Source organism: Protopterus annectens, chromosome 10.part0 (assembly GCF_019279795.1).
Source record: "Protopterus annectens isolate FY-2018-M chromosome 10.part0, PAN1.0, whole genome shotgun sequence".
Classification (NCBI taxonomy): domain Eukaryota; kingdom Metazoa; phylum Chordata; order Ceratodontiformes; family Protopteridae; genus Protopterus; species Protopterus annectens.
The window spans coordinates 1,636,020,522-1,636,044,521 of record NC_056744.1 but is presented as its reverse complement, the minus strand read 5'-3'; the positions used below and the strand labels follow the sequence as shown (position 1 = coordinate 1,636,044,521).

The following is a 24,000-nucleotide window of genomic DNA, read 5'->3' as shown; positions in this document are numbered from 1 at the left end:
GACCACATAAGGGACAATGAGAATATGATATGGACTCTTAGAATTACTATTGTAAACTGCAAAGGAATTGAAGTAAAAAAGAAAGAAAGGTGGGTAAGAATATTCAGTGGTGTCAAAGTAAAAAAAAATCATCCTTCAGTCTGGACGTGAAATACTTTTTTCATGGAGAGGGCAGGGCGGTTGACAAATGGAAGAGGCTGCCAAACTCAGTGGTATGGAGCAAGGGCACAGAATCGTTTAAAACGACATGGGAAAGTAGGTGAGTGGGAGATGTCTGATGGGAAAAGCAGTGTCAGGGTGTTAGCGGCAAAATATGGGAAGGCTGTGTCCACAGTCTTCTGCTGTTTTGTGTAACTATGTGTGAACAGCAACTGATGGAACTGTAAATACTAGGAACAAAGTTTAAATTAAAAAAAATAAATGAATTAAAAAGATAAAGAAGGGTCAGGGCAGATGGGGTTGCATAATGAAAGTCAGGGCAGATGAGGTTGCATAATGAAAGTCAGGGCAGATGAGGTTGCATAATGAAAGTCTTTAAAAATATGAAGAGAATCCGTGAGCCGGATGGGAGAATCTTTAGGCTATGTGAATTGACAGGGATAAATTTTGACGATAGGTGGAGAATGATTTCATGCAAAAGTGAAAACACTTTTATTGCAAGCCTGTGATTAAGACCAATAATTTTCTGAAAAGCATAAAAGATAAAAAGTCAAGAACAGAATTATTAAAACCATTTTCCCAAAACGTGAAAAAAATGCCAATGTTCCAAAAAGTTTCCTGCTTTAGCATTACTAATACAGCATACGGTGTCACGTAACCTGACGTGGACCATTTCACCTAACTCTCCAGAATGGGTGCTCTTCATTACATAACACAGTTGTCATTTTGTTGTATTTATTGCACAATTAACTCAGATTTGTTTATTAATGTGCAAAAGAATGGCAACAACATCTTAACTATGCTAGAAGTAAGACCTGCAATCGTTAGTACAATTCCCGGAAATTTCATCTTGTGAAAATAGACTTTCATTGCTTTGGTCAGCATAAATCAACGTACTTCAAAATCACTATCAGGAGTTACACAGGAAGGACTGGCTAAACATGGGTGGGATAAATATGCAAGAAGCAGGCAGGAAGACACAAGGCTGGGTGCTGGGCTGACAGGAAATGTAACAGTTCATGTATGCCACCTCTGTCTGCCAAGAAACGATAAGCTAATATGTAGCAAAGGCGGAGGTATAGAAAGTCTTCACAGTATGTCCCTCTGCCGCTTATCTTCCATTCCCAAATGATTTAAGACCATGTGTGCTTTGGGTAACATGGTGACTCAGTGCTTATGATTTCTGCATTATATTTCCAGGTTGTGGGGTTTAAGCCCGATCCCTTGTCAACATGTATGAGGAGTCAGTACATTCTCCATATCTCTTTGAGTTTTGTCTTGTTTCCTCTCACGTACAAGTACACTGACTGAGTATAAAACTGCCTACATTTATTCTTACTGTTATGGCCCAAAGCCTTGTTAAAAAGACTCTGAGATGGTCTACTTCACTTACTGGTTAATAAATTAAAAAAGATCCATCCATCCTGAACCCCTTTTTCCCATTTTGCACATGGGGTCGGGGTAATAAATAAATTAAAAAGGATGCCAGACATAAAACTTAAGCCCTGAATAAATCTCATGTTTCTGTATAGACAATTCTCAGAATGGTATATTTTATTACAACTTCACACCCAGCTATGACAACACATTGTAACTGTTGGGGAAATTATTCCTGCAGTTAATGTTCACAATTTAAAGAGGCCATGAGACCAAAGAGAGGTGTTTACTTAACAACGGTAGGTACTAAGCAGGTCCAACCAACAGAATGGTACTGAATTTACATTGAAAACCTATGTTAGTGGTGTGCAAATTCATCTTTTGTATCATCCCACACACACACACACACACACGCACACATACATGCAAAATGGGACAAGCACACACAAACACACCCACACAAAGGCACACACATGCATACAAAGACACACATGCATACGCACGCATTCATGCACTCTCTTTGAAAGCATTATGGCTCTAAACTTCCTTCTCATACAGAAAGGAGTGAACTGAGGGTAAGAAAAAAAATCATATAAGGGCTCCTAAAATGGTAGTGACTGAATTATTTTCCACTGATGGACCTAGAAGAATAAAGAAGCAACTGTAGGGAAATTATCCAGCAGTAATAATTTTCTAGCAAGTGCTCTAGGGCATTAAAACCCTGATTTAAACTCTAGGCACCAGGGCGTGTGTGTGTCCCATACTCAGACTGTGTTTTATTGCACACCATGTACATTAAGTGTTACCCTGCTTTTTAAATAGAGGGAAAAATCTGTAATTACCTGATCAATCTCCTTCTCCTAGAACACCTTTATATTATATCTGTTTGCCAGCAAAAGATACCAATTAGCTTATCTAGTTTGCCATTCAAGTGCATTTTTACAGTCTACCTCTGTTCAATTCCTCCCTTTCTTATCACTCTTTGTCTACCTGCCCTATGCCATCTTGTATTTATTTGTGTTTTCCACTTGTCTATTCCCTGGTTCTTCCCCCTCCCTCTGAGAAAAAGGTACCTTTGTAGATCCAGGAAGTAGTTGGTTCCAGCCTTCTGCTTGCAGTCATCCCCACTTATTTCTTAGGATAGAACCATAATATATTCTTAACATGATTTTGTGAACTTGTATCATGCCCCCCCCCCCTTCCGGTCTTAACATTTCTCCTCCATCACAGACAGGAGTCATTATTATGAAGGCATTCATCTGGAATCCTTCCAGAAGCTTTGATGCATTCATCCTTGTACGGACTCCAGAATGTTACTTCTGGAGTATGTTGTCCTGAGGCTACACTCCAGTATTCTGTTGTGTGCTGCCACAGACCCCTCACATTGCTTCTGTCAGTTCAATCCAAACATGGTAAACACCCTCAAAATCCTTTTCTTGCTCTGCTGCTATCTGTTTCACTTCATCATGGGGGGGGGGGGGGTTGCTGTGGCCCAAATACTTGATTTGCATTTGTTTGCAGTGAGTTTTAACTACCATTTTTCTGCTGATGTGATTGACCTATCCAGGTCTTTTCTTAGACTCCTCCCCATATTCTCCTGCTCTCTGATCTTTGTGTCATTACCCAAGAGGCTGAGTTCATTCTCTGTTCCCGCAGGTAGTTCTGACCTGAACACACTGAAAACTACTATATGCAGAAATGACTGCAGCACTACTTCAGTGGTAACTTCCCTTATTTCCATTATGATCACCTTCATCTAATGTGCTGTACTATACCATTAAACCACCTTTCTATCCATTTGCCAGCGTCAGTCTTCACCTTTGCTTTAGATGTTTTCCTATTTGTGTGGGACCATGTCAGTAGTTTTGCTGAAGTCCAGATATGCCACATGTACCTTTAATCCTCTGCCAAGCACTTCTATAACCTAGTCATAAAACTGACGCTCTTTCTGCTCATGAAGTCATATTAGCTTTTTTTTCCTGTAGGCAAACATCCAACCTCTCCCCTCTAGATATTCTCTCTCTGTAACTTTGGCTGTCACTGTTGTTAGGTTAAGACGCCTGTATGTCCTGGATTTCTTTCTCCTTACCCTTTTAAAAGGTTAAAGCAAAATCTCCTAACATCTCATGCCACCATGTTTGTCTGTAGATTCTTACCCTTCTGTGCAGTCTAAACCATGCAGTGGCACAAACACTTTTTGCTAGTGGTATTTTCATATTGACATAGGTGACCTCTTCTTCAGTTACGAATGCATCCATAATTCTGTCCTTTCAGTTTTAAGCATTACCAGTTTACTAAACCCATCATGATTTAAGACCTCTCATCTGCTAGACACTGTACCATGGAACTTGGAATTTTGCAATCTGTCCCTGGAGAGATAGCTAGTCCATCAGTATAAGCCTTCACTTCCTACCCTGCTCCTTTTTCAATCCAGTCTCATCCTCTGTTTTTGAAGTGTCTGATCATTGCATTATCCATTTCATAGGGTGGTATGCTTCCTTCCACCTCCTGTCTTAGCCTCACAAACATGCCCTTACTTGGATTGCTAGTAACCAACCTTTTCACATTCTCTGTTATTCCAAGATAACTTATACCAAAGCACTTTTGTGTACCTTCCCCTTTTGTTACTAGCCCTGGTTACTGTGATGCCACAATTTTTGACCTTCTGTTCCTACATCACTGCCCTGTCTTCCTTCCTAGACTCCTTACAGTGTACAGTAATACCACCCACCCATACTTCAAGTCACCCTTGCCTTCCCTGTACTACACTCAGTGTCCATGTCTTCCTCTGCTTAGTGCTTGGGTACTTACCTGTATTATATTTCTTTAAAGCACCTCCTCTTCCTTTGTCTTACCTTAAAGCAATGCATGCAAAGGAGTACCTTTCTGATGCGGTTATGAACACCAATTTCCTGTCTGGGCTAACAGGTAATGTCTTCTGATGCAGCACTGATCACTCTCTCTCTGCTGGGTATTCATTCCATTTCCTACCAATCCCAAGTGTGTTTCCTTGTCCGCTGTAACAACCATTCATTATCATTTTTATAAGTCCTTTCCATCCTTTGAGAATGTCACCTCCAGCCCAATAAATTGATATATCTCTGCCATTTCCGGGGGCTCAGCTTACAACCACTTCAGATGTCTCTTCAGATAGGCCAGTCTTGACTACATGCCCATAACATGCATCCACCCCCCCCCCCCTTAAGGACTGTCTCAGTCACCTTCTTCCAAGTCTTACTATGTCTAAGCCCCAAGACAGTTGTCACTGTTACCTACTTTTCCTGCCTTCTTTTCCAAAAAAGTCAATCCTTTTTGTGTCTGAGATGTCTCCAGACACAAAACCTCTATCTTATCTGTCCTTATTTACCAAAGCCCAACACTGGCTGCCCTTGTCTTCTTTACTTCCTGCCGTAGATCACTGAACCTCATAGCTGTAACTTTTCCCCTTACAGTTGTATGGTCCCAGCCCTGTTGCAGGTCTTCTCTCACACAGTCCGTCTGTCCTTTCTGCTGCACACTCTCATTTCCTCTTCCTTCTGTCTGTCTGTTCCAAATCTTCTTCCCAAGACTGTGTTCTACTTTCCTGCACATTTGATCAAACGTGTAATCTGTTCTCTTTGACCTTCTATACAATTAGAGCTACTACGGATTCTGATATCCTCACTTCTTTGTCTGTCCCACAGTGTGCATCCTGCCACCCATGTCAGGCACTCCTTCTCCATCAACTCTAGCTTCCATAACTGTTCTGACTTCGCTGTCCAAGTTTCTGTACCATATGCAAGTACTGCTCACACCACCGTTTTGTGCATATTGCTTTTCGGGTTTTTTGTTTTTGTTTTGCTTCTTCTGTCACACACTACCCCTGACACACTGTGCTAGTTGGCTGCAACTCCTCTAATTATAGCGTTCTCTTTCTCACTCAGACTTGCCTTCTCCTCAGCTCCTCCCCCTGCATACTTGAAACTGTTAACTTATTCCACTATTTTGCCTTTTTATCTCAGTTTTCAGCTTCTTCTGGTTTCCCTCATTTGCTACCATCACAACCGTCGTGTCTTTCATCCAGTGTGCCTTCACATTTGCATTCCATCCCCTTATGATTTGCTGAAGTTCTTGCTCAGTCTGCCTGTAATACAACAATGTCTGCATACAGCAGCTTTGCTGATCTGTCCCTTCCAACCTGTTTGCTAATGTAGTCCATCACCAGTGTGAACAGCAGTGGAGTTACAGCTGGACCCGGATGTACACCCACTCCCACAAGTAACCCCTTTGTGAGTCCAAGCACTGCTCTTACTTTTGTCATTAGGTCTTTGTACATGGCCTGCACTGATTATAGATCATTTCTGCATTCCGCTCAAAACCCTTCTTTGGAGTGGCGACTTCAGTGAAATAAACCGTTTGGTAGCGGCAGAAACAAGAATCAACAGATCAGCAGAGCTGCTCAGTCTGCTTCTCCAAGGCCTTGCTGACCTTCTGCACCCCCTTTCCTATCTACTAACCTGTACAGACGCTCAGGTACTTCTTTCCTACAAATATCAGAATTCCCACTCCCTACTGCTGTTGCGTATTCGCTGTAGTTGCTGCTGCCATCTGTTAAAGATATTAACTCTTTCAGTGAGGAAGGTGCGATTTGCATCCATCTTAAATGTCTTTATACCATTTTCCTTACAGGCCATCATCTTCCTGTGGTCACTAGTTTAAAATGAGTTGTCTTCCTTCTCTGTGACTACTCTGTCAGTCACTTGTGGTCTCACTCAGATTCCTTTCTCACTTGCAACTGTTTTGGTATATGCACCTTGAGGGTTTGCCTCATACCGCCAACTTGTGAAGAAATGCTTACCCTTATTTCCCTTCCCTGTACCTCCCTTCCTTTAAATATACAACTCTAAAGTAATACCCAAAACTAAAGGAAAGTCTCAAGGTCAGAATGTTTACATCATCACTCTTGATATGCCCCAGGAATCTGTCTATTGGTACTCCCTCCTGACAGCCGTGTCTCTTTTCTATGACCTTTGGTGGATTTGCACAAATCACTATGTATTGCTCATATTATCTTGACTTAGTCAGCCATCCAAATTATTTTTTGGGGTCCCTGTCCAATGATCAAATGGACAAACTGTCAAAACCCATATGAATGACAACTCAGTCTGTCGAACTGTTCTGACTAAGATTGTGTTACAGCAGGGATCAGGAAATTTGCCTTTTCTCTACTGTAATATGGTCTCGGAGTTGGTATATGTAATTAGCAGGGAGTGTGGGGGGTGCTGGAAGGCTTCCCCCTACAAAAGCATTTTTTTTGTATTGTATGCAGGTGTTTGAGTTTTATTTTTTTTCCGATGGACTGAATTGTCCATCATATGGATTGAAATATGAGTTTCAACAATCTGTTCATTCGATTTTGTTTGACATAGATCCATCTTCTAGCAAGTCAGTTGCTCTGAATAGGGCTGATTAGTACTTTAAAAAAAAATCAGGCTAGAATTGTTGGTTTCTTTGTTATGTGAACTAGTTGAAAACTGTTAAATTACAAGCTGAAAACTATTAATTCTGAGGGAATCCATGAGTCATGGAACTAACTCCAGTTCTACTAACATAACACTGTCAAATGATTGCCAGCTAAGATCATAGACTAATGGCCTGTGCTTTGTATTCCTGGAGGAGAAGCTGCAGACCACTTCAAACAGGAAGCTGCTGACGCCACAAGTCATTCATGCAGCTTTCATCAGTTATGTTTCCACGCCTTGTCTGCCAGCACTTGGTGTGTGTGCGTGCGTGTGCGGTTTGATAGTACTGTGGAGGCTTTTGCATATTTTTATTCCAGCAGGGTGGCAGACAGACTTATGCAACAGTGTGGCCTTTCTATGACCTTTGTCTAACTGTTAGCTGTGAGCTTCAATTCCTGCATTTTTATCCCAGCAACATTCTCTTTCTTTTTTACTGCCTGTTCCCCATTATGTTTTTATTTGATTCATTCTCTTTTTTTACCTTTTCCATTTCTTCCATTATTTTTTCTTATTATGCCCCTTCCTCCATTAATCCTATGTCTTTATTTTTCTTCCTGCCTTTTGCATCTGTGCAGTAATTCTTCATAGCTCTTTTATAACTTGGAAACACAGAGCAAGAGTAACTATATGGTAAAATGGAAACCATGGTAAGCAACATCTTGTCTGTGCTACAGTGAGGCAAAACTGATAATTTTGTAAATGTTCTTCTCTTATTATATCGCCTGATGTTGATATATTACAGTGCGACTGGATTGATCCTTTTAGACACCAGGATCTCCATCTCAGTGCAAAAACATGCTTATTATGCTAAATATTTATAACTCTGTCCCTTTTAGCAACTGGCTAAACACCTGCATTGAGCTAACACTGAAAGGTGGCCTGTTTGAAGGTGACTAACTCTGATTAGTTAAGTGCGGTAAAACTTGTATCAAGCCTTCTTTGTAAATTCTGAGCCATTTACAAAAAATGAAAAACACATCTTCCAAGCTCTACGATGTCTTCTTTTAATATGGCCACCTCATTATTTTGTCAAGTCTACACTATTTCTCATTATTTTGTACTATTTACCCCCCTTTAGCTGTTTCATATTTGCATTTTTGGTCCTTGGAAACTGTGGTATTATGCAGTTAAAGTTGCATTTCTACAGGAAAAGTTCTACTGTCTTCCTATAAGTGATGCAGTTTTAGCAATGTAGACATGTGCCTCTGACATGGCACAGGTACAGCATGCCGCAGGCCCCGGTGTAACAATGCTGCTGCTACAGCTGTATGGCAGCCATATTATCTTGCCAACATGCAAGGAGAGAAATATACCAATGTCAGTACAGGCCAGTATGTAACCTAGGCATGGCAGAACATTCTAGCGTATGACAGAAATCATGGGCCGCAAAGCCCAAATTATATACCAATAAAGAATACATTTCTAAACTGCACATTCCTTCATACTATCCTAGCCACACTGGCCCACTCCATGCCCTTTAACCTCCTAGGATGCTGTACAGTGCCATGATGAACCTGGATATAATGTGCTGCACGGTGCTATGATGAATTTGTATGTAATATATCTTGCATGGTGGTGTCAGGGTCTAGGGAAAACATAGATACTTTTTCAGTACCTTCCTTGTACATTCTGCTCTGTAGAGTTGTGGGGCAGCTGGTGCTACTGTACTTTTGCACTCTGCTCTTAACACTATTTCAACCCTGAGCACCTTGGGAACTGTTGTAATGTATGCCACGCAGTTTCTTACTCTTGCATCTGTCCAGGCTGCCTTATGTATTGTTGTGATGCAGGGCACGCAGTACCACTCTGTTCTCCGGTGTCACAATGCTTCACCCTCTCCTGAATGCCTCGTGTACCTTTCTATCATGGAACATGCCACTGGACCTTCCTATACCCTGAAAATGCTGTTTGATCCCTGCAGTACCTTGTACCCTATTATATTACAGTATTTTATTCTTGAGCATCTACAGACATGAAGGTAAGCCAAGGTAACCAGCAATGACATATATCTCTGTCTTTGTCAGCTTATTATAAAGAATCTAACTCGAACAATCTGTTTTTCTAACTAAAAAGCAGTTCTGTACTCGGGCATCTTTTAATATTTAATATCTAATGTCAAAACACAACCTGTCTGTCATTAAAGGATAACTAATGTGATAACGACCACTTTCAAGTTCTGTAAAAGAAGTGAATGTGTCGAGATTCTGACATGAATTCCTTAACAATGGTATAACAGCATCTTTCTGACTTAACAAAAGCCCCTGAGTGAAGTGAAAGGGTCACACAATATGAGATTTCATTAGAGGAAAATATGTGAGCCTTTCACTTTGCATACCGGTTTACATAATGACCAAATTGGAGAGATTTCTGGATGACAACACTCCCAGATCCATTTTGATAGCCAATTTCTTAACCATGTGACAAAGAGGTCAACTATGTGGCTAGTCATTAATAAATGTTGGAGATGCGAAGAGACAGTATGTGCAGATTGGAAACATATGATTCTTAAATGTAAAATTGTAACTCCATTCTGGTCAGAATTTAAAAATTTTATAAAAGCATTGTGGACAGATAAGTGTGAAATCTCAGATTCATTGTTGCTGTTTAATGCGTCGATACCAGCATACATTCCTAAGATACAAGTGTATGTTCTTTGGTCCCTACTTGCAATTGCAAGGAAAGTTATAACCGTAAATTGGAAAAGCAAACAAATCCTCTTATTCACAGATTTTATATCATTAGCTAAAGTTGTATGTAATAGAGAATTGCAAACTGCAGCTTTAAGAACTACAAAAGTGACGCATAAGAAACTGGCTTGGCTAAAGCTTAGAAAATTGTTAGATAAAATGTAAATTTAAGAAAGACAATAGATATGTTATGGACTTTGTATATAGTTGTTTATTTTATGATGTTTAAAATATTTTTCTGTAAAATGTATTCATATTCATGTCTTATGAAAACCAATAAAAACTTATAAATAACTTTTTGACAAGCCACATTTTTTATCGCTTTTTTTCTACCTGTAACACCTGTCAGAAGACAAACACTTGCCAACAGGTATGAGCTTATCTGAGAATGTGAAATGACACATTCTGTATTTTTTTAGCGTGATTGTAAAACTTTTTTTTACTTCAGGCTGCTGTCTTCTGGGTATAGCAAACATTTCATATAGTGCGTTCAGAACCTTTGAATGTGGTTCTTTAATCAGACAGAGATAAGGCTATCTTATCTCATGCAGTTAACTTTTGGTGGGGAGACCAACAACTTTACTGCTAATGGGAGTCATATTTACCTGGTTTTCATAATCCTTTTTGTTTTAAAGTACAACTCCCTAGTTTTATATATAGTACAATATAATAGTTAGTACATTGTTAGAAAAACAAGCATTGATAACGTAAATGCAGTCATAATGGTAAGATATCTATCTATTTTTTATTGTAACATTTGTTAACAGGGTAGGTGGGCTGGTCCGGGGCCCCTTTTCAGCCATGACTCAGACAACAGAGGCATCTACAAGTAGATAAAACAGAAAACGAAACATTAAGAAAGAATAATAGTGACATACATAAAGTTAGTATAATCAAAAATAAGTCACAGTTTACAAGTATACTTAGTTAATGTATTCTGCTTATGAGACAGTGGAGTTTACATGAATTTGTGCAAAGTGAAAAACTTTAATAAGCTAAAATAGAGCTTACAAAGCCTACAACCTACTATGGGACAACTTAATGATAACTTAGAGTGCTTTGATATGTGGCAGGGTATTGTTAAAAACGAGTACCATTGTGGTCAGGTCTGTAAAGCATATGTACTGTTTTTTACTTTGGAGATGGTTTTACAAGGATTTCTGAAATGTGATAATATTCTCCCAACAGTCTAATAGATTCTGGGTTTGAGTTCTGTACACTGTTTAAACTGTAGGTATAGTGGTGACGAATTTAGTTTTACTGCATCATGACTTCAGGATTTAAGTCCTCTGGAATCTACATGCTTTGCATGTTTTCCTTCTGGTATTGTAGTCATTCTCTGGTTGTCCACTCTAGTTGTGGTACATCTTCAGCTGGACTTACTCACTGGTGCCATTGTAGAAAAAAAAATGTATTCTGAAAAAAAATAACAGTGAAAGAAGAATTCATAGGAAGAATGTCACCAAATACACTAATGGGAGTGGTGTGAACAGAAGTTCTAAACTGTGTGGTTAAAGGTAAATTAAGCATACTGAATAAAACAAATGCACTCAAACACCCTGAAGTAATAATTACAACGAGAGACATTCACCCTCAGTAAAGTTTTTGCAGCAAAGGGACAAATTCCTTCCTCATGTAGCTTAAGGCAATCTAACTTATTTCGCTGTTTATACTACATAACAAAGATGTAAATGTGATCTGCTTTTCCATTCTGTTGACAGAAACTGGCAATACTTTGGCCTGACTATGCAAAGTTGAAAAAAAATTTCACCTGTCAAAATTTGGTGAAAAGTTTTTGCAGAATATTTCAGATGACAAGACTAACAGCTTTGCTATGAGTTCACCAACAATAAATAAATAAACAGTAAGAAAGGAGTCCAGGAAGGTAAACTAACACAGCAATAAATCCTAAGTATCGTGAGCGTGGTAACATTATCGGTTGCCAGTTCTTTGGACATGGATGGTTGTAGGAAGGGCAAGGAAGGAAGTCCAGTCCCTTTGTGTGGCGGTTAAGAAGTTAAATTGCTAAATGCTAAAATGAAATATTTCTGAACTGTACACACCACAGTTTGTAAATGTCTTCAAGTATGGCTTTAAAGACAAAAAGGGTCTCCTAGAAGCTGCCAAAAATCCAGACATGTCAGTATAATGAGTTATACCCAACTGTTTTCTTGTACAGTTACTGACGGTCAAAGCTCTGAGTAACCACCCTTTATTTGCTTATTGGTTACTCATCAGTGACATCACAAGAAAGTAAAAAATGGCACTAAGCTGCTGTTACCAAGAGGCAGAATTAATACCAGTGATCTGTTCAGTAGTCACACTAAACCCCAAAACTGGAGGCACTACTACTTATCACATGGGTTCTTCTTGTGTAACAAAATGTGGGAGACAGAAAATCAGACATTTTTATTGTCTTCTTACCACATCAAAACTAGCTCGTCACCCATGCTGGGCTTTAGTCTTTAGATGCAGAAGTCAGAAAAGAGGGAGAGGTGTAAAATAAAAATAAAACTCACATTTTCCGTTTTATCTGAGGTAATACATTGTTTTGCAATGTCTGGGTATATGATTAAACATCTATGTTAAATTTTTCAGTATGAGTAATTACATTTTGGCAATCATGATCTGATCAATGTACTAAATTTCTAAAATTTATGTAAAAAAAAAAAGCTTTCCATAAAGTTTACATCATGACTCATATCTTTATAAATGATGCTTCCCCTTGCTTTTTTTAAATTTTTTTTCAGTACCTTATTATGTCTTTGATAGGATCTGTAAATGGAAATAAATGGAACGTAAATTGCTGAATGCTGTCTTTGTTGGATAGCGTGCTCCCATATGTTCTATATTCTCATTGTTCTTATTTTTGCAGGTAAGGATGGGCCATCAGTGGTGCAGACAATGCCTGTATGGCAGATAGTGACACTGGCAACAGTCACATCTGTAATTCTCATTTGTGTGATCACTCTGGCAGTATTCCTTGCAAAACGCAAAAAACAAGCCAAATACGCAAGTAAGTAGCACAGCCATTAGACTGTTCCTAAGCTCTGCTTGAGTACAGATAATGTGTTTTAAAGATGGCATAATTGCAGACATAAGGTACAATGTTGGGGTTTGATTCTCACTTTTGGGGGAAATTGTCACCTAGGCTTGAAATGTCCCACAAGGACAGCTAGTGTAGTACTTGCCTATGAATCATCTTTTCTTAATTCAACGTCTTTCTCACTGTCTGAGAGTGGGTTAGAGATAAGGTGTCTAGAGTGCTGGAGACCCATGTTCAAATATCAGCTCAGGTGTCCGAGAGTACCCACTAGGATGAAGGAGGTGATGAATTACTTTTTTTATGGGAGGGGGGGAATGAGGTCACAGACTTATTAAAGTAGCGTCCCTGATGTAGAACAGTACATGTCAGGTGAAATGTGCACAATGAATCAGAGGAGGAGCACAGTAAGCCATCAGTTAGACCATTGAATGGCTGCCTCAGAAGCAAGAGATTACAAGTTAGCTATACCTAACCCCATTGATGTTGAATGCTGGCATCAGATTTTGTTTCTCCTCTACCAGTGCTAACAAAATGGAGAAGCCTGACCTGTTAAAATTAGGTAATTCCACTCCCAACCAAATGCTGTCTTAATAGACACTGTCTACATGTCCTTTTGTCTCTGTGTGGCCCGTACCACAAACTATGAAGTAAGCCAGTGGACGTCTTCCTGTAGCCTGCAGCCTACTGAAAACTGGATTTGAACTGCTGCATTCTTTGCTTCCGTTTTCTGTCGTGGGGTATTTGTACGTCAGGACATGTTGTACATGTTTCACCACACCAAAAGTGTTCCAGTGATGATCTTCTTATCATGGAACATCTCTGTCACCTTGGTTTGGATTTTCTTTCCCTCATAGCTGGTCTAGTTTTTAGCATTATACCAGTTTCCTTTTTCATTAGCCGCGGTGGTGCAGCGGTAGCGTTGTTGCCTCACAGCAAGAGGTTCTCTCGTTCGATTCTCGGCTGGAGTACCTTCTGTGTGGAGTCTACATGTCCTCCCCGCGGTTGGGTGGGCATTCAAAAGATATGAATAAATGGGCGTGCCTTCGTTGAAGGTTGAACGTCGAGCTGGCACCTTGGCGTTCATGAAAATCTACTGCCAATCATTAAGGGACCGGAGTTCCGCTGTGGCGACCCCTAACCAGGAAAAGCTGAAAGACAACAACAACAACCAGTTTCCTTTTTCAGATTTACTGACTAATGATTTAATAACTGCTTCTACTAAGAACATATCTGGACCACAGCTCTGCTGGCTAGTAGACATGGGATAGAGGTGTTGGTTGTGCTTTGAAGTCAGTGGGTAAGAGGATTTCATCTCACGGGAGGCAAAGATTGTAACAACCCTCCAAGTACTCATTGTTGTCTTCACTATTCTGGCAACTCTAAGATATTCCTAAACCTAGCTCACTTGTGCCAGAACTGAAAACTCAACTCAACCACATAGATCCTGTAAGGAAAGTGAGGTGATAAGTGCCCCAGTGGCAGAGGCTAATATGATCTGATGATGCCCCTGACAACATGAGCTCAATCATTACCCTGGGTGATGATGGGTCGGTTTGTGTTGTAACTGAGTGATCAGACACCATCTCTCTGTCATCTTGGTGGGAAAGGGGAAGTGATCTGGTACTGCAGTGCGCTACCTCGATTTCTGGTAGTACACCATTGGAAGAGTTCATGTGTACACCTCTGCTTAGGAAAACTACACTTAAGCCTCAGAGCTATGATTAACTATAAAAACCAGACTAGAGTCTTAGCTCAGAATTAAGTGGCAATGGAAACAAATACATTTATTGACAGTAGGTTGCTCTAAACATGCCATGTAGCTGGAATTAATAAATAAATACAAATACATCGTAAAAGAAATAAGCTACACAAAGGTTGCCTTGTCCCCATTTGTCTAAGTCCTAAATATCACAAATTTGTCTTCTCAAGTTGGACCACCAACATAACCAATCAAAGTAACTCCATATTTATGTTAGCAATGATTAGTGACTTATTTATAATGCCACCTTTTTGCATTCTCTGCATGGTTTTAAAATGTATATATTTTTTAAATTTCACAATGTCCTTACATATTCTACAGTCTGTATATTTTTTTATGATAATACAGTCTGGATGTATTTTATCCTGAAAATGTATTGAATGCATGCATGCACATACTGTATTACAACCATGCCATGTGCCCTTACTGCAACTGTGCAGAATTAGGCCTCGTGGCAGCTTGCAGCTCTCATAGAGTGGTTCCTCAGGTGTCCACAAGCTGCAGGGTATCAACCAGTCAAAAATGTAACATGCTTAGTGTAAAGAGTTGGAAATTCTGCTTTATTTTTACAAAACCGTAGATATATGTAAGTGGTGTTCCACTTAGGTTACATTTTATCTCTTATCATCCATGTCAATGAAAAAAGTAAGTTTGTTTGGTGGAGTTCTGCTGTCAGAATGAAAGTACTGGTTGATTGATTGTTGGTCTCTTTTCAATTGTCTGTAGCACCGATTGAGGAGACGGGTGGAAATGAGCACGATTTACTTCATGGAAGGTATGTTGTATGGAAACTTAGAACAGTCATAAACAAAACAACGTGCTTATTTTTACCTCAAAAGGCAATGGGTACTCATGGTTTAGCCTGAGAGATAAACACATCTTACCAACAATGTGCATAATTTAAATTGTGTGTGTTATTATATGAAAAACAGCTTTTGAAACATTACAAACCATCCTGACAAAACAGCTGCTCATTTTTTTTTGTTTGTTTGTTTTTCATTTCAGTGTTTTTTAACCATGTAATTTCTAGTAGGCAGCCTAGAAACGTATTTGACTTGCATGGAATTGTACACTAAATTAAAAATAGATATTACGGTAATCAAACCAGTGTCACTTGAATAAGACAAGGTCAATAATGGCTTAAGTATTTGTCACGATATGGTAAAAAGAACTACAGACATTAATCAAAATTTGTCTTAATCTCAACACACAATTATTTTGTCATTTACAGAATTTTATTAACACGGTAGTCTTAAAAAGAACGAATGTATATTCTTTATCTGAAGTGAGTTAAGGCAAGTGAATATGGAAGAATGACTAACACAAGAAGAAAATGGATAACTCAAGTCTAATGTCTAAATTATTTTGGTTTCGTGTTACTTTGTGTGTGTGTGTGTGTGTGTGTGTGTGCGTGCGTGCGTGTGTGCGTGTGTGTGTGTGTGTGTGTGTGTGTGTGTGTGTGTGTGTGTGTGTGTGTGTGTGTGTGTGTGTGTGTGTGTTCTGGTGCGTGTGTGTGTGTGTGCGTGTGTTATTTTGTGATAAGAGGCTCATGTCCAGAACCTATCACCCATGGAAATTTGCAGGATCACTCGTACTCAGCTAGAATGCATGGTTAGTTCAACAACAGAGCAAACCCTGGCAATCTTTGTGTTAATTACCAAAAAGAGACAAGAAACACCCAACAATTACACTGAAAAAATAGAAAAAAATGGACGGTTAAAAAACTGACAGCAAAACATTATTTGGAAACAGTAAACTGAAATGGACATACACATATGCAACTCAACAAACTGTCCTAATTGTTGAGATATTTTACCAAGTTTGTATTTTTTGTTTGACATTGGGTGTTCTGGGAATTCATTAAATTTACATAAGAGACTAACACACTCTTTAGCATCCTTTGTCTACTTATTTTGTACCACTAGTCTATCTTAACACTTCCTCTGTTAACTCTGCATTTTCACAATTTCTGAGTCACTGCCAACCCTCCCCTGATTACTTGTTGAGTGTTTTATCAGATGTTTGCATCACAAATCCTTTGCAGAGGTTTCAGTTCCAGAGAAACTAAAAACACCATCTGCAGGGCAATACAGTGGTAACTGCTGTACTTTGTACCCAAAATCCAAGTATGGTCTGTGTTTCATTGAACAACAATAGTGCACATGCAAATTCTAGCTTCACCAAATACAAAGCAAGACTATTTTTTTATTAATTATTTACTATATGTATTTGTTAACAAGGTAAACAGACTTGTTGAAATACCCTTTTTCAGTTGTCAGTCAGGTAGCCGATAATAATTTAAACACAGGTTAACAACATCAACCATAACTATTACCAATATGAGAAGATAACATTAGCAGAAAAGGAGCATAAGGATATGATAGGACATTAAATTGGATAACAATGCACATAATCTTTACAAAGCCTCCATTTTATAGAATTATCAGCAGTGCAGCTTTTACTACTTTTTTCATTACAAATATGTACCACCGACTACTTAGTAACCAATAGAGAGGGTAGAATGATGACATTCCCATGAGGGCCATCGATAATTTACTACTATCAGGATGAACTAAACTCCAACAATAATAAAGAGTGTAACCTATCCCCTTTTTTGCATTCATATGTATATCAGATAAATCTTCCCCTTTCTGACTTCAGCAGTAAGTTGGTGCCAGTATCCTGGGGAAATCTTAACTCGTCACAGCCTGTAGTTACGTCCTGCTGATGCCTCTAGGTGTCTAATATAGCCTATTCATATTTGCATTAATAATTCCAAACTCATGCTAGATACAAGGTATTGAAAGATTTCATCTTAAAGATTGCATGACAGGCAACACAGCTGCACTAATATTTGACATCTGTCAAGTGCTGGTAAAAAGATATTGAGTTGACTTCAGAAAGGTTATCGTGAGGTGTACACATGGTGTTCACTTTATGGTAACCATTTGTAATTCAGAGAGTGCCCTCCCATAGTGCTTTAATATGGAGATGTGTTGCACTATGGTGGGCTGTCTCCATGGCCGTGCTAAACATTAATGAGGTATTCTGGTAGCGCTGCCTCTGTTAATTAAATATGTACTCATTCTCCAGAATTTCCTGTGGTTCGGCTCATGCTTCTTTTTCTTCTTTCGGCTTTTCCCAGTTAGGGGTTGCCACAGCGTATCACTTGTCCGCTCATGATTGGCAGTGGAGTTTTACGGTGTACAGTTGCCGGCCCGGCGCACAACCTTCCACAGAAGGCACACACATGCATGCACTCACACCTAAGGCCAATTTAGAGTGTCCACTCCACCTTCAGCATGTCTTTGGGATATGGGAGGAAACCGGAGCACCCGGAGGAAACCCATGTGACCACAGGGAGGACATGCAGACTCCGCACAGAAGGCACCCCAGTTGAGAATCGAACTAGAAAACCTCTTGCTGTGAGGCGGCAACACTAACCAATCTTCTTCTTCTTCTTTCGGCTTTTCCCTGTTAGGGGTCGTCACAGTGGATCACTTGTCCGCTCATGATTGGCAGTGGAGTTTTACAGTGTCGAGTTGCCAGCCTGGTGCCCAACCTTCCACAAAAGGCACACAAATGCACACACTCACACCTAGGGCCAATTTAGACTGTCCAATCCACCTACAGCATGTCTTTGGGATGTGAGAGGAAGCCAGAACACCCGAAGGAAACCCATGCGACCACAGGAAGGACATGCAGACTCCGCACAGAAGGCACCCCAGCCAAGAATTGAACCAGAGAACCTCTTGCTGTGAGGCGGCAATGCTAACCACTGCACCACCGTGGCTGCCCTGGCAATGCTAACCAATGAAGAGAATTATAACATTTCTCAAAATAGCATAATTAATTTATCGAAAATAAAAAAAATGTGTGTATGTGTGTATATATGTATGTGTGTATATATATATATATATATATATATATATATATATATATCTTACTGCGGTGGTGGTGCTGCGGTAGCGTTGTCACCTGACAGTTAGACGTTGCCCGTTCGATTCTCAGTTAGAGCGTCTTCTGTGTGGCGACATGCGTGAATGGGCATTCCTTCGTTGAAGGTTGTGCATTAGGCCCAGCAAGCCAGTATGTAAAAATCTACTACCAATCATTAGCGGACCGGAGTTCCGCTGTGGCGACCCCTAACCGGGAAAAGCCGAAAGACACAAACAATATATATATATATATATATATATATATATATATATATATATAATTTTTTTTTTAATTTTTGCAGGGGGACAAGCTACTCTGCCCCTTCACACCCCCTGCTAATTGTAAATACCTTCTCTGAGATCACACTACAGTGGGGAAAGGGCAAATTTCCCAAACCTTGCTGTACTGCGATCTCACTAAAAAAAGCCAGTACAGCTGATTTTCAGTTAGCCGTACTGGCTTTTCACTATTCGATGTAGCAAAATATTGATCAAATGCTAGAATCCCTAGTTAATATGGCCAAAAGCTTGTGTTCACCCATCATGGTAGAGATAAGTGCAGGGGAGTATATCAGATGGCTACTGTTGAGAGTGTGTGTCCATGTCTGTATGCTTGGTGCTGCAAGTGTAAGTGTACATGTCAGCCTATGTCTGCTTGGGAGATTGCAGAAGGGGGAATAGTGACAAAATAGCATGTGTGTGTGTGTGTGTGTGTGTGTGTGTGTGTGTGTGTGTGTGTGTGTGTGTGTATGTGTGTGCTGTCATACCTCCACACACCCTTATACTAATGAAAACATCCTGCAGCAATGGGGGAGTCACTAGACACCACAGATACTCTCTCTATATTGTGCCGTAAAGGTGCTTAAACAAGTAGTCAGACATTTTGCAGCATTAAAGATGTGAGGCAGGAGGAATAACTAGACACCAGATATACTCTCTGTATCATGCCTTAAAGGCACATAACTCGACAAAAGCTTTGCAGCATATAATACATGGGGCTGGGCGAGTCCTTACACATCAGGGATACTCTCTATAATGTAACAAATCAACAAACCAACGCCTCACAGTCTTAAAAAAGACTGAAGAACAAACAACCAGGATCCCATGTAGCAAAATTTATTCCATAAAAATGTCTAGCGCCTCGGCCACCACAGCCTTCAATGAGCACATGAGCTCATGAGCTCATGTGCTCATTGAAGGCTGTGGTGGCTGAGGCGCTAAGACATTTTTATGGAATAAATTTTGATACTCTCTATAGTGTGCCTTAAAGGCACTTAAACCAGTAGCCAAAAGTTTTGCAGCACAAAAGATGTGAGTTGAAGGGGAACACTGGACATCAGGATAACTATTCATATCATTCTTTAAAGACAGTTAAAAGGAATCAAACGTTATGCCTTCAGCATACGCATAGAACATTTTAGTATTGTGCATCACCACTAGTACCTTGCACCCTTGCTAGAGAAAGCAGCTGCCTTAACCCAGTACACTAACAATCAGTTAAGTAGGAGGTTTGTTTTTTTTCTACATATTATATTAAGTATGAAAATCTAATGTCTGGCATGAATCAATAATTGTAATATTCCTTGAGTTACCAAGGAAAGTAAGGGAGGCTTCAGCATAAATCTGGGAGCAACACTAGACACCAGGGAGGATATTACTTGAGCTCACTTATATAGTTATTGGAACAACAAGTCTAGCATCATGATAACTGTAAAAACACTAAGAAGAATGAAACTCTAATGTCCGTTATTATTTATTGACTGGAAGGATCCATGATTTACAAAGGAAGTGACAAACTATAAGAGGAGACACTGGGGGCATTCTGCCAACTCCAGCACAAGTAAGAGATATGTGTGTGTGTGGGGGGGGGTAGTGAATAAGGGGGGGTGCCTGTGCCAATGTGACTCACGAGCCACCAGTGTTCACTACCACAGGAAAGTACTGATTTGTATTTGCAGTAGTTAAGGGCGATTCAGAGACATGCAAATTAGCTAATAATGAGGTATTTTTTCACTGTAGCTAATGTGTCTTTGAACTGAAAATTTGTGCATTGTATAAATAGCCCTTTTTTATTGAAGCTCTTCCTGGACATACATGGTCTTCTAAGAAGTTTCTCATATAGACAAAATACTGTGTCTGCAGCTTTAGTGGTTACTGAGATCTTGTTGCTTGTTTGCAAAATATTGCTAAACTAGTAATACAATGAAGCTGAGTACAAATCACCAAAGCTCCATTGGAATCAATGAGTTAAGATTGCTTTCTCCCCAGCAGTATTGCCAAATCCAGGACTAGAAACTGAGAGAACAGATTGGTCCTGATATCCAAGCATTTAACTGTTCATTTTAACTATTACCATGTTGATAAAATTGAAGCTCAGCATTACTGCTAAGAGGGCACACAACTTGTTTTTTTGTTTGTTTGAACAAGAATACAGTATTTTTCTTTATCCTTTCTTCTTCAAATTTGGAGGAAGCACCATTTTTTTTTTAAACAAAGAGACTGAATTGGTACAATTTGAGTATGTGTACTTTGTCAGAGGAAACAACAGCCATGCAAACAAGGAAAGTAAATAAATGTAGTTAAAAGTGCTATGGTCAGTATTGTGTTTGTATTTATGAGATAGAGATGAAAAAATATGCAATGGAGGATGTATTAACATCTGCAACATCTCTAATAAACTAATTCAATTCCACTCCTGGATAGCCCACCACAATCCAGACATCACAGCAGTCACAGAAACCTGGCTAAAACCGAGCATCTCTGATGATGCTATCCTGCCACAAGGTTACAACATTCATAGATGTGACAGGAAAACAAAGGGTGGCAGTGTTGCTATGATCTACTCCAACAACTTTAACAATAGTTCCTCTAACTGTAAGACCACCACTGAACAACACTGAAACACTACCCGTTCTACTAAAACTAAATCAAAACAAGTCCATATTTATTTATTTTATTTATTCTGCATTTGTTGACCGGGATTGTCCGACTGAGCTGAAGAGCCCTTTTTCAGCGGAGGCCCGGGGAGAAAAGCTCCAACATATTATACAATTTCCATTATAAATTAGCATTAAACAGCAATGTTACAGGATTATTACAAGGCATTAAGTAGCAATACAATGTTGTACAGTGTCAATAATCAGGAGTATAGCATAACAATTTCAAGATGTATAAATAGAAATGTGTCATTAAGATGAGTATAGTTTTTGGGGTACGTGGTTACAAAAACCCAGTTTTATCATGATGTAGTTGCATGAAGGCAAGACAATTACAATAGAATGTTTCTGTGAGGCGATTTGCGTAATAGATTTTAGAAGACAGTAGAAAGAGTAGTCAAGCAAGATTAGAGAGAGCTAGTGAGAAGAGTGAGTTAAGAGCAGGAAGTAGATTAAGGTATGAGAAGTAGGGGATGTTAAGGAGGTAGAGTGCAGTGGCAGGACCAGTGACTTTTAAAGTGCTCTTTGGTGGCTCTCTTAAATTGTTTAGGATGTGTAAGGGTCCTGATTTCATATATGCTTCATAGTAGTATACACCCCCCCCCACAAAATGACCAGTGTCCCCCAGGGACACACTATCCTGGGCCTCCACACAGACATATCTCCTGGAAGACTATTGTATTTGGAGCTGTTAATCTCAACTGGTAAAACTCTAACCACAATACAGGCAACAATCATATCAACCTATTTAAATTCACCCAACTAATCTCTGCAACAACTAGGCTCAATAAAACAAGCACAGAAGGATCTATCCTTGATTGGATTCTTACTTCCCACCCGGATAAAATCATCTCATCAGGCAACCTTTATAGACACCTGCAAGAATTTATGTCGTACAAACTTAAAGCTCTACCCCTACCCCTTTCCATACTAAACAATCAGGCTCCTACCAGAATCAAGCCTATCAGAAACAACCCCACATCCATGGTTAACTCTGAATACCAAGGAATTAATAAAAATAGAGATAAAGCCTGTAATGTCCAGCAAATAAAACAAACCTCCTCTAACTTTCAGAAATTTTAAAGAACTTTGTAATCTAAACAAAAAACCATACTGACAAAAAAAAACAATTCTACTTCACTCTAACAATCCCCTTAGGTTTTGGTAAAAAATGAATAATCTTTTAAAGCTTGGCAAATCCACTCAAACAAGTTCCTTACCACATGAGACAGACTACAACACAGCCAACAAATTTAATGGTGACTACTTTAATGTAGTTTAATCCATCACAAATAAATGCCCACCTACAACCCACACCAAACCCCACCCTCATCAAACCCAAATCCTAAATTCCACCTCCCTTCTCAGTAATATCCAAGTATCCCTAGACAAACTAAAACCCACAACCCCAGCAGCAGAAAACATTCCAACAAAATTTCTAGCTGAAGACCTAGCCTACCCTGTCATCATTCTTTTTAATAGGTCAATAGGTGAGTCAATAGTTCCAGCTTCATGGAGACCATCCATTATCTTACACCTCTAGAATGGTAACTGCAGCATTGAAATTCCAATTACGGACCCATCACTGTCCTACCACCACTATTTAAAATTTATGAAAGATGCAACGACTCTCCATTCCTATCTTACCTCATAGACAACAACTTACTGTCAAACACCCAGCATGGCTTCTGCCCCTGCCACAGCACCACCACAGCATTTCTGTCCTTCCTCAAAGCAGTAAACCAGCACAGCGATAATAAAAAAACTTGTTTCTGCTATCTTTCTTCACCTTTCCAAGACCTTTGACACTGTGCCTCATAAAAAACTTCTCAACACCTCAATCACCCTAAGTCTCTTACACTCTGCAGTCAATTGGTTCACTAGCTACATCACTAACCTAACCCAATGTGTTAAGTGGAATTCGGCTCTCTCATCCTATCAGCCTGTCACATTTGAGGTCCCCAAGGTTAAATCCTGGTCTCCCTGCTATTTAACATTTATATTAACAGTATACGTTCTGCATTCTATCCCTCCACAATCATCCATTATGCTGACGAACATTGATCGATGCATCAACTCTGTCAGGCTTGCAAATCCTCACACAACACTGTTTCACAAATATAGAAGACTACATCTTAAAATCTCATCTACTTCTCAATGCTAAAAAGATAATGTTAAAGCTATTCCCACCCAAGAACCTCTCCAAAACAAATCAACTCGTACAAATGAATTTCATCCAAAATACTCCAGTCACTATTCTCATCAACACCATACTGCCAGGCATTTTGATTGACAATCGCATAACATTCGATGCTCATATGCAGAATGTTAAAAAAAAATACCACCAAATACTAGGTTCTCTATCAAACGAACTCTTACCTCTCCAACCATTCTTGCAAAACTATCACTGTAGCTTTCCCTCCACCCAGCCTACTTTATGCAGCCACACTTTTCTCCCATCTCCCAGTATCACAACTTGTCAAACCACAGCAGTGCTGTAACAAAGTAGCCACGTTTGCTGCACATGTCCCAAACTGCATACACCACTGCATTGCCCTCCAGAAGGTATCCTGGCTGGATCTCATTAATCAACTAAG

General features: G+C 39.6%; 1 protein-coding gene across 1 annotated transcript in view; it reads left to right on the top strand.

The window, feature by feature from the left end:
• The window catches only part of TNFRSF12A (TNF receptor superfamily member 12A), a 123,919-nt gene that overhangs the window by 79,838 nt on the left and 20,081 nt on the right, over positions 1–24,000 (top strand). Inside the window, exons 3-4 of the mRNA XM_044086350.1 lie at positions 12,600–12,740; positions 15,256–15,304. Of these exons, the coding sequence (XP_043942285.1) occupies positions 12,600–12,740; positions 15,256–15,304 (190 nt within the window). The remainder of the gene's footprint in view (positions 1–12,599; positions 12,741–15,255; positions 15,305–24,000) is intronic.